This window comes from Lipophrys pholis (assembly GCF_963383615.2).
Source record: "Lipophrys pholis genome assembly, chromosome: 1".
In the NCBI taxonomy this organism is placed as follows: Eukaryota; Metazoa; Chordata; class Actinopteri; order Blenniiformes; family Blenniidae; genus Lipophrys; species Lipophrys pholis.
In genome coordinates this window covers 55,072,862-55,084,867 of record NC_137635.1, presented here as the reverse complement: position 1 = coordinate 55,084,867, position 12,006 = coordinate 55,072,862, and the positions used below count along the sequence as shown (strand labels likewise).

At 51.9% G+C, this 12,006-nt stretch overlaps 1 protein-coding gene across 1 annotated transcript in view; it reads left to right on the top strand.

Moving 5' to 3' along the window:
* Positions 1-10,254: 10,254 nt before the first annotated feature.
* LOC308115960 (disco-interacting protein 2 homolog C-like) overlaps positions 10,255-12,006 on the top strand; it is a gene marked incomplete at its 5' end in the record, with an annotated part of 34,959 nt that continues 33,207 nt past the window's right edge. Inside the window, 1 exon segment of the mRNA XM_080473860.1 lies at positions 10,255-10,348. Coding sequence (XP_080329986.1) covers positions 10,255-10,348 — 94 coding nt within the window.

Sequence of the window (12,006 nt, the reverse complement as noted above, 5' to 3'; positions counted from 1 at the left end):
ACAAAGGTGGAGGTCGAGACGACCTGTCATGTATGGAGGTCGGGTGGAGACGACCTGTCATGTATGGAGGTCAGGTGGAGACGACCTGTCATGTATGGAGGTCAGGTGGAGACGACCTGTCATGTATGGAGGTCAAGTGGAGACGACCTGTCATGTATGGAGGTAAGGTGGAGACGACCTGTCATGTATGGAGGTCAAGTGGAGACGACCTGTCATGTATGGAGGTCAAGTGGAGACGACCTGTCATGTATGGAGGTCAGGTGGAGACGACCTGTCATGTATGGAGGTCAAGTGGAGACGACCTGTCATGTATGGAGGTCAGGTGGAGACGACGTGTCATGTATGGAGGTCAGGTGGAGACGACCTGTCATGTATGGAGGTCAGGTGGAGACGACCTGTCATGTATGGAGGTCAGGTGGAGACGACCTGTCATGTATGGAGGTCAGATGGAGACGACGTGTCATGTATGGAGGTCAGGTGGAGACGACCTGTCATGTATGGAGGTCAGGTGGAGACGACCTGTCATGTATGGAGGTCGGGTGGAGACGACCTGTCATGTATGGAGGTCGGGTGGAGACGACCTGTCATGTATGGAGGTCAAGTGGAGACGACCTGTCATGTATGGAGGTCAGGTGGAGACGACGTGTCATGTATGGAGGTCAGGTGGAGACGACCTGTCATGTATGGAGGTCAGGTGGAGACGACCTGTCATGTATGGAGGTCAGATGGAGACGACGTGTCATGTATGGAGGTCAGGTGGAGACGACCTGTCATGTATGGAGGTCAGGTGGAGACGACCTGTCATGTATGGAGGTCAAGTGGAGACGACCTGTCATGTATGGAGGTAAGGTGGAGACGACCTGTCATGTATGGAGGTCAAGTGGAGACGACCTGTCATGTATGGAGGTCAGGTGGAGACGACCTGTCATGTATGGAGGTCAAGTGGAGACGACCTGTCATGTATGGAGGTCAGGTGGAGACGACGTGTCATGTATGGAGGTCAGGTGGAGACGACCTGTCATGTATGGAGGTCAGGTGGAGACGACCTGTCATGTATGGAGGTCAAGTGGAGACGACCTGTCATGTATGGAGGTCAGGTGGAGACGACGTGTCATGTATGGAGGTCAGGTGGAGACGACCTGTCATGTATGGAGGTCAGGTGGAGACGACCTGTCATGTATGGAGGTCAGATGGAGACGACGTGTCATGTATGGAGGTCAGGTGGAGACGACCTGTCATGTATGGAGGTCAGGTGGAGACGACCTGTCATGTATGGAGGTCAAAGTGGAGACGACCTGTCATGTATGGAGGTAAGGTGGAGACGACCTGTCATGTATGGAGGTCAAGTGGAGACGACCTGTCATGTATGGAGGTCAGGTGGAGACGACCTGTCATGTATGGAGGTCAAGTGGAGACGACCTGTCATGTATGGAGGTCAGATGGAGACGACGTGTCATGTATGGAGGTCAGGTGGAGACGACCTGTCATGTATGGAGGTCAGGTGGAGACGACCTGTCATGTATGGAGGTCGGGTGGAGACGACCTGTCATGTATGGAGGTCGGGTGGAGACGACCTGTCATGTATGGAGGTCAAGTGGAGACGACCTGTCATGTATGGAGGTCAAGTGGAGACGACCTGTCATGTATGGAGGTCAGGTGGAGACGACGTGTCATGTATGGAGGTCAGGTGGAGACGACCTGTCATGTATGGAGGTCAGGTGGAGACGACCTGTCATGTATGGAGGTCAGATGGAGACGACGTGTCATGTATGGAGGTCAGGTGGAGACGACCTGTCATGTATGGAGGTCAGGTGGAGACGACCTGTCATGTATGGAGGTCAAGTGGAGACGACCTGTCATGTATGGAGGTAAGGTGGAGACGACCTGTCATGTATGGAGGTCAAGTGGAGACGACCTGTCATGTATGGAGGTCAGGTGGAGACGACCTGTCATGTATGGAGGTCAAGTGGAGACGACCTGTCATGTATGGAGGTCAGGTGGAGACGACGTGTCATGTATGGAGGTCAGGTGGAGACGACCTGTCATGTATGGAGGTCAGGTGGAGACGACCTGTCATGTATGGAGGTCAGATGGAGACGACGTGTCATGTATGGAGGTCAGGTGGAGACGACCTGTCATGTATGGAGGTCAGGTGGAGACGACCTGTCATGTATGGAGGTCAAGTGGAGACGACCTGTCATGTATGGAGGTAAGGTGGAGACGACCTGTCATGTATGGAGGTCAAGTGGAGACGACCTGTCATGTATGGAGGTCAGGTGGAGACGACCTGTCATGTATGGAGGTCAAGTGGAGACGACCTGTCATGTATGGAGGTCAGGTGGAGACGACGTGTCATGTATGGAGGTCAGGTGGAGACGACCTGTCATGTATGGAGGTCGGGTGGAGACGACCTGTCATGTATGGAGGTCGGGTGGAGACGACCTGTCATGTATGGAGGTCGGGTGGAGACGACCTGTCATGTATGGAGGTCAAGTGGAGACGACCTGTCATGTATGGAGGTCAAGTGGAGACGACCTGTCATGTATGGAGGTCAGGTGGAGACGACCTGTCATGTATGGAGGTCAGGTGGAGACGACCTGTCATGTATGGAGGTCAGGTGGAGACGATACCTTTGTGTAGTAAAGTGACCTGCTGGAAGCTCCAGGAACAGAAGCAATGTACTAAACTTCCAAAGGATTTTGAAATGTTTTTATTGTTGACCACCGGGGGCACCAGAGAGCGTCGTTTGGAGGCTCCGTTCCCACGACAACATCTCAGGTGGAAACACGTCATTTTTGTGTTTTCGTTTTGGAAAAGTTTCATGTTTACATGGAAATGTTTTGAAGACGACATGCATCGCCATGGAAACAGCAGAAACACTGAAAACGATGTAGTTTTCATGTTGGTCCACTAGGGGGTGCAGAGTTTGGTGTGGTCCAGACTGCAGAGTGCTGAGGTTTGTTTCTCTCACTATGACGCCAGCAGGGGGAGCTGGCGGGTTCAGGCAGGGTGACGTCACTCAGTTTCAGGGTTGAGACGTGGATCTGGCAGGAACGCAGCATCGGTCTGATGACATTGCGAGGTGTTTGACAGTCGTCAGCAGAGCCACGTCCTCCGTCCGTCTGTCGTCAGCTTCCATCCAGGAGACCACCTGCTGACCCCCCCTCCCCCCGGCGGGGGCCGTCTCTCGCTGAGGCTCCCTGTTGTTGTGGTCGCTGCTACGACAAACATCAGGTCACCATGACGACCAGAGCAGGACCTGCGGGCGGCGGGAGTCTGGACAGCGTCCTGGACTTCAGTTACTAAAACAAACCCGCCTGTTTCAGCAGCCTGAGGTTTTTAAGTCCTCAGTCGTTTGGCCGCTGAGCCTCATCCTCGTTTCTCTGTTTACTGTCTGTCTCCTCTGGTCTCTGTCTCCTCTGGTCTCTGTCTCCTCTGGTCTCTGGAACAGCAGGCTTCTCCTCCTCTGAGTCTGGTTCTGCATGTTCTTCCTCCTCTGCGCCTGGTTCTGCAGGTTTCTCCTCCTCTGGGTCTGGTTCTGCATGTTCTTCCTCCTCTGAGCCTGGTTCTGCAGGTTTCTCCTCTGGGTCTGGTTCTGCAGGTTTCTCCTCCTCTGGGTCTGGTTCTGCATGTTCTTCCTCCTCTGAGCCTGGTTCTGCAGGTTTCTCCTCTGGGTCTGGTTCTGCAGGTTCCTCCTCTCCTTGCTCGTGGTGAATTGGTGAATGCCTGTTGAATGTAGAGCTATATGAGTAGAATTTCCTAAGTTAATAGATGATCAATGGGCCAAAGTGTGAGTTTGAGTCTTTGGTCTGATTGGAGGGACGATTACTTCACCATGACCAGAACGTGTAAATGTGATGTGAGGAACAGCAGTTCAGTTCCTCTCTGACTCTCCAGATTAAAGTCTGTTTTATGAGACTGGTTCCGACCCAGTCGCTGGGGAAAGTCGTTACACGGACGTTTTCTCTCACACTTTCCACTTGCAACACGTTTGTAGAAAGATTCATCTTTTCTTCTTAAGATTGGAGGTTTGAGCGCCACCTGGAGGCCAGTTGAAATGTTAATGTGCCGTCCTGACACCTTCCACTGCTGCTGCTGTCAAAGAGACACTGGACTGGGACACTGGACTGAAACGCTGGACTGAAACGCTGGACTGGGACACTGGACTGGGACACTGGAGTGAGGCACTGGAGTGAGGCACTGGAGTGGGACACTGGAGTGAGACACTGGACTGGGACACTGGACTGGGACACTGGAGTGAGACACTGGAGTGAGGCACTGGAGTGGGACACTGGAGTGAGGCACTGGAGTGGGACACTGGGGTGAGACACTGGAGTGGGACACTGGACTGAAACGCTGGACTGGGACACTGGACTGAGACACTGGAGTGGGACACTGGAGTGGGACACTGGAGTGAGGCACTGGACTGGGACACTGGGGTGAGACACTGGACTGGGACACTGGCGTGAGACACTGGAGTGAGGCACTGGAGTGGGACACTGGGGTGAGACACTGGAGTGGGACCCTGGACTGGGACACTGGACTGAGACACTGGAGTGAGACACTGGACTGAAGCACGATGGATGGATCCTCATGTTTGTTCACTGTTTCCACCGTCTGGAGTGGAAGACGTTGTGAGGTCTGGTAGAGCAGCCGTCCCTCTTCCTGTGTTTAAGTACCAGAGATTTGTTGTAACCCGACAGGAGGAGTAAATGAATACGGAGATTACTGCAGTACAATGTCTGTACTCATCTCACTTTTCTCCCCCTGTGGCTTTTACCTTTACCCCACATCGCTTTCCTGTGTGTGTGTGTGTGTGTGTGTGTGTGTGTGTGTGTGTGTGTGTGTGTGTGTGTGTGTGTGTGTGTGTGTGTGTGTGTGTGTGTGTGTGTGTGTGTGTGTGTGTGTGTGTGTGTGTGTGTGTGTGTGTGTGTGTGTGTGTGTGTGTGTGTGTGTGTGTGTGTGTGTGTGTGTAGTGGGCTAGTTTAACATGATAATCTCTGATCGTCTGAGGACAGACGCTGAAAAGCATCTGGTCTTTTTTTCACATTGATTTATAGTCGTGATTCTAGATTCCTCTGGAGAAGTGATTCATTAGACTGGAGCGCCGCTCTGGGGCGCCGCTCTGGGGCGCCGCTCTGGGGCGCCGCTCTGGGGCGCCGCTCTGGGCAAAGCGGCGATTGAAGATGAATATATGGAAGGATTAGAAGTCATCTAATTACTGGAACGAGTGTCATTGCTTTCTAATGACGACTCCAGTTCAGCAGTAAAGAGACGAGTTTAATTGAATCGGGAGACGTTCAGGAGTTCCTGATCGGTTCCACACGGCGAGCTGCTGGACACGTTCAGGAGTTCCTGATCGGTTCCACAGGGCGAGCTGCTGGACACGTTCAGGAGTTCCTGATCGGTTCCACACGGCGAGCTGCTGGACACGTTCAGGAGTTCCTGATCGGTTCCACACGGCGAGCTGCTGCACACGTTCAGGAGTTCCTGTTCGGTTCCACACGGCGAGCTGCTGGACACGTTCAGGAGTTCCTGATCGGTTCCACACGGCGAGCTGCTGGACACGTTCAGGAGGTTCCTGTTCGGTTCCACACGGCGAGCTGCTGGACACGTTCAGGAGTTCCTGATCGGTTCCACACGGCGAGCTGCTGGACACGTTCAGGAGTTCCTGATCGGTTCCACACGGCGAGCTGCTGGACACGTTCAGGAGTTCCTGTTTCGGTTCCACACGGCGAGCTGCTGCACACGTTCAGGAGTTCCTGTTCGGTTCCACACGGCGAGCTGCTGGACACGTTCCAGGAGTTCCTGATCGGTTCCACACGGCGAGCTGCTGGACACGTTCAGGAGTTCCTGTTCGGTTCCACACGGCGAGCTGCTGGACACGTTCAGGAGTTCCTGATCGGTTCCACACGGCGAGCTGCTGGACACGTTCAGGAGTTCCTGATCGGTTCCACGCGGCGAGCTGCTGCACGTTAGCAGAGGATTTTACCTTCAGCAAGGAACGTCGAGTCGAAGCTGCGTGTATTTGTTTATACGTGTATTGAGATGTAGGTATTTTACCAACTATACTGCAAAAACTATCTACCCAGAACACATGAAATGTTCAGGGATGATTTGTCCCTGTGAATATTGAGAGCGATTGGATCAAAGGTCAAAGGTCCAAACAGTATCATGATGCAGTCAGTGACAGAAATATTCCGTTTTAATTCCTATCCTCTGATAGGTCACATGATGCGATGACATCATCACCCTGGTTAGCGGTTGGGGGTCAAAGGACAGATGATGGGAGCAGTGGAGGGTCAATAACTTTGTGATCTATTGGTTTCCATGGCGACAGATGTGGCGTTGACCAAGTCTGAGTTTTAGTCTTCATATTGAAATCAGCCGTCCTCCACCTCGTCCTCCACCTCGTCCCCCACCTCATCTTCCACCTAGTCCTCCACCTCGTCCTCCACCTCATCTTCCACCTCGTCCCCCACCTCGTCCCTCCACCTCGTCCTCCACCTCATCTTCACCTCGTCCCCCACCTCGTCCCTCCACCTCGTCTTCCACCTCGTCTTCCACCTCGTCCCCCACCTCGTCTTCCACCTCATCCTCCACCTCGTCTTCCACCTCGTCCCTCCACCTCATCCCTCCACCTAGTCCTCCACCTCGTCCTCCACCTCGTCTTCCCACCTCGTCCCCCCACCTCGTCCCTCACCTCGTCCCTCCACCTCGTCCCTCCACCCCGTCTTCCACCTAGTCCTCCACCTCGTCCCTCCACCTCGTCCCTCCACCCCGTCTTCCACCTCGTCCCTCCACCTCATCCCCCCACCTCGTCTTCCACCTCGTCCCTCCACCTCGTCCCCCACCTCGTCCCTCCACCCCGTCCTCCACCTCGTCCTCCACCTCGTCCCTCCACCTCGTCCCTCACCTCGTCCCTCCACCCCGTCTTCCACCTAGTCCTCCACCTCGTCCCTCCACCTCGTCCCTCCACCCCGTCTTCCACCTCATCCCTCCACCTCATCCCCCACCTCGTCTTCCACCTCGTCCCACTCCCACCTCGTCCCCCACCTCGTCCTCCACCCCGTCCTCCACCTCGTCCTCCACCTAGTCCTCCACCTCGTCCCTCCACCTCGTCCTCCACCCCGTCTTCACCTCGTCCCTCCACCCCGTCCTCCACCTCGTCCTCCACCTCGTCCCTCCACCTCGTCCCTCCACCTCGTCCCTCCACCCCGTCTTCCACCTCGTCCCTCCACCCCGTCCTCCACCTCGTCCTCCACCTCGTCCCTCACCCCGTCCTCCACCTCGTCCTCCACCTCGTCCTCCACCTCGTCCTCCACCTCGTCCCTCCACCTAGTCCTCCACCACCAAAAGTCTTTGTGAAAACACTGAGGCAGATCTAAAATAGTTTTAATTTGATGTTGTGTTCCAGTCTAACCGCAGGAGACCAGAATAACGTTTATATGTGTCTGTGCAACCCGAGCGTCTTTGTCTCCCAGAGGGATTGTGGGTAATGGAGGCTGGTGCTGAAGATGAACCTCCTGGTTTGTCTTCCTCTTGGTCTGAGTGTGTGATCAGGACGTCTGCCTGCTTCTGGCTTCCTGTTTTCACACCAACACACTCCTGGATCCTCTGAAGCTGGAAACACATCGTCACCGCGGAGCAGCTTTAGTACTGAGTGTCGGTTATTTACTTTATTATAATATTTGTTGTTGTTGTGTGTTTGTTGGCCGTCGTGGGGCGCAGGTTGGAGGGCAAGGTCACAGAAGAGGAGGGGGGGGGGCACACAGACCAGAGCAGCGAATGGAGGAGGAATAGATGATCAGGATCTCTCTCTCTCTCCCTCTCTCTCTCCCTCTCTCTCTCTCGTCTCTCTCTCCTCTCTCTCTCTCTCTCTCTTTCTCTCCCTCTCCGTCTCTCTGTCTCTCTCGCTCTCTCTCTCTCTCTCTGTCTCCCTCTCTGTCTCTCTCTCCCTCTCTCGCTCCCTCTCTCTCTCTCTCTCTCTCTTCTCTCTCTGTCTCTGTCTCCCTCTCTGTCTCCCTCTCTCTCTCTCTACTCTCTCTGCTCTCTCTCTCTCTCTCTCTCTCTCTCTCTCCCCCTCTCCGTCTCTCTGTCTCTCTCGCTCTCTCTCTCTCTCTCTGTCTCCCTCTCTGTCTCTCTCTCCTCTCTCCTCTCGCTCCCTCTCTCTCTCTCTCTCTCTCTCTCTCTCTGTCTCTGTCTCCCTCTCTGTCTCCCTCTCTCTCTCTCTCTCTCTCCTCTCTCTCTCTCTCTCTCTCTCTCTCTCTTTCTCTCCCTCTCCGTCTCTCTGTCTCTCTCGCTCTCTCTCTCTCTCTCTGTCTCCCTCTCTGTCTCTCTCTCCCTCTCTCGCTCCCTCTCTCTCTCTCTCTCTCTCTTCTCTCCCTCTCTGTCTCCCTCTCTGTCTCCCTCTCTTCTCTCTCTCTCTCTCTCCTCTCTCTCTCTCTCTCTCTCTCTCTCTCTCTCTCTCTCCCCCTCTCTCTTTCTCCCCCTCTCTCTCTCTCTCTCTCTCTCTCTCTCTCTCTCTCCCCCCCCCCCTGTGGGGTAAATACATTTAAAATAAACCCAAATCCCACCGACAGCACATTTTTCTCCTGTATGAGACGGCAAAAGAAACAGGGTTAAACACACACACACACACACACACACACACACACACACACACACACACACACACACACAGAGCAGGGAACAGGAGCCTCTCAGGCATTTTACTCATGTAGAAATGTAATGAAATCTGAGCCACTCTTCCACTTCCCCCTCCTGCTCCTCTTCCCCCTCCTCCTCCTCCTCCTGCTCCTCTTCCTCCTCCTCGTCTTCCTCTTCCTCTTATGCCTATAATTGTTTTTTTATTATTGTACTTTTGGCCCCGTTTACACAACTAGTATTATTATTATTATTATTATTCACTATTTCTAGTGAAAATGCATCATTTTGGGGACATCAGAAACTCTGAAAGTGATGTAGTTTTCATGTTTGTCCACTAGTTGGTGCTGTTGTTACCAGGTGGGGTCAGAACGTTGTGCTTCAGTACAAACATCAGAATAATAATTAAAGTTAAAAACTCCTTTCCTGTTCCAGAAAATCTATTTTAGCCTCGTATCAAAGATCTGAGAACAGAAACTAGTGAAGTGTGTCTGAAACCTTTAATAACCTGAACACCACCACCATCTGCCTCCTGCTGGTTCCTGAGCTAAAGCTTCGGTTCTCCAGACCAGCTGCTGGAGAACCGGGTGGTGTTCTTCCTCCGCTGGTGGGAAACTACATCAGTTCACTGTGGATTCATCCTCGTTCCACCGTCTGATCTCCAAGGCTTAGAAACATTTGGTTTCCACGCTGCAGGCAGACAAATAGAACCCCCCCCCCTCCTCCTCCTCCTCCTCTTCCTCATTTACATTTAGATGAACCCATTAAGATCCACCAACCTGTGAAACCAGGCCCCCGTCCTGCTCACACCTTTCCCTCCTCATTGGTCTCAGTTGAAGCTCGGTCCAACGGATCATTTCAACAAATCACACAGAGGATTTTGAGGATTCGGTGAGAAGTGATGGAGGAAGAGTTCACTGAATAATAATAATAATAATAATAATCTTTCTCCTCCTCCTCCTCCTCCTCCTCCTCCTCCTCCTCCTCCTCCTCCTCCTCCTCCTATGTCAGTGGCTGTCCAGTGGTGCAGTGGTTAGTACTAATCGCTCACAGTTGCTGGTTCCAATCCAAGGCCTCGTTTATACGACAATGAAAAGGAGTCCATCTAAACTAACTAGTAACTAGTCCTCTGCACATGACAGTCACCGTAATAACAATCCAACTTGGTAGTTTTATTTTGACAGTCACCGTAATAACAATCCAACTTGGTAGTTTTATTTTGACAGTCACCGTAATAACAATCTAACTTGGTGGTCTGTCCACTAGAACGTCTGTGTTCTCCTGTTGGTAATGTTTAGAGCTCATTGTTCTCTGCTGTGTGTGTGTGTGTGTGTGTGTGTGTGTGTGTGTGTGTGTGTGTGTGTGTGTGTGTGTGTGTGTGTGTGTGTGTGTGTGTGTGTGTGTGTGTGTGTGTGTGTGTGTGTGTGTGTGTGTGTGTGTGTGTGTTTAATCTTGTTGTAGTTTGGAGACTAAACTTTGGACGTTCGGTGACAGACGATGTCCCTCCCGTCTCTTTAACGTCCAACCAGCAGGGACACGTCTCTGCGTGAACCCTTGGTATTCCTGCCTGACCTGAGCGGACCCTGCTGGGACCAGGGTCTCGCCGCCATGCGGGGCAGCGGGGCCAAAGGTCATGCTCAGGGACTGCAGTGGGATTCGAACCCTCATACTTCCAGTGCCAGGTCCAGATTTCTAGCCTCAGGTGTGACAGTTTATAATCCCGTCCCAATAATCTGACTGTTCCTCTGAAGACGTGTGGATTGATGGATCAGCTGATTCCTGGTTCCTCGAGCTGCTTTGGGTTTCTTCATTTCTTTTTCTTTTGTCTGTTTGAATTTTAATCCAGAATCAGTTTTATCTTCTAATCTGATATTTGAGTTTCATGTTTGAGGATTTATAACTGCAGCTTAAATCAAGTGTCTCCAGAAGACATCAGCCTTTATGACTGGAGTCTCAGACTCAGTCTGTCCCGGAGGACGAGGACGTCTCCCAGCAGCGTCTTCACACAGGGACGACATCATGATCCTGCTAGAAAGAGGAAAACCAAACTTCCATGTTTAAAGTGGTTCTACCAGAAAGAACCAGACTGAGATTATTCTGACCCGCTTCAAAACTCTTAAAGGACCAATCAGCTGCTTCTGCTGTTTCCACTTCCTGTTCACCTGATTTCAACTTCCTGCAGCAGAGAATCTTTAACCTCTCCTCCTTAAAGGAGAGAGTCTGTCCACTCCTCCTTCTCATTCCTTCTCTCTTCCTTCTCCTTCCTTCACTCTTCCTTCCCTCTTTCTTCACTCCTCCTTCTCTCCTCCTTCTCTCTTTCCTTCTCTCTTCCTTCTCTTTCCTTCCCTCTTTCTTCACTCTTTCCTTCCCTCTTCCTTCCATCTTTCTTCACTCATCCTTCTCTCCTCCTTCTCTCTTCCTTCTCTTTCCTTCCCTCTTTCTTCACTCTTTCCTTCTCTCTTCCTTCTCTTTTCTTCACTCTTCCTTCTCTCCTCCTTCTCTCTTTCCTTCTTTCTTCCTTCTCTCTTCCTTCTCTTTCCTTCCCTATTTCTTCACTCCTCCTTCTCTCATTCCTTCTCTCATTCCTTCTCTCTTCCTTCTCTTTCCTTCCCTCTTTCTTCACTCTTCCTTCTCTCCTCCTTCTCTCATTCCTTCTTTCTTCCTTCTCTCTTCCTTCTCTTTCCTTCCCTCTTTCTTCACTCTTTCTTCACTCTTCCTTCGCTCCTCCTCCTCTCTTTCCTTCTCTCATTCCTTCTTTCTTCCTTCTCTCTTCCTTCTCTTTCCTTCCCTCTTTCTTCACTCTTTCTTCTCTCTTTCCTTCTCTCTTCCTTCACTCTTCCTTCACTCCTCCTCCTCTCTTTCCTCCTCTCTTTCCTTCTCTTTCCTTCCCTCTTTCTTCACTCTTTCTTCTCTCTTTCCTTCTCTCATTCCTTCTCTCTTTCTTCTCTCTTTCCTTCTCTCATTCCTTCTCTCTTTCTTCACTCATCCTTCACTCCTCCTTCTCTCCTCCTTCTCTCTTCCTTCACTCTTCCTTCCCTCTTTCTTCACTCCTCCTTCTCTCCTCCTTCTCTCATTCCTTCTCTCTTTCCTTCTCTCTTTCCTTCTCTCTTCCTTCTCTTTCCTTCCCTCTTTCTTCACTCTTTCCTTCCCTCTTCCTTCCATCTTTCTTCACTCATCCTTCTCTCCTCCTTCTCTCTTCCTTCTCTCTTCCTTCTCTTTCCTTCCCTCTTTCTTCACTCTTTCCTTCCCTCTTCCTTCCATCTTTCTTCACTCCTCCTTCTCTCCTCCTTCTCTCCTCCTTCTCTCTTCCTTCTCTTTCCTTCCCTATTTCTTCACTCCTCCTTCTCTCATTCCTTCTCT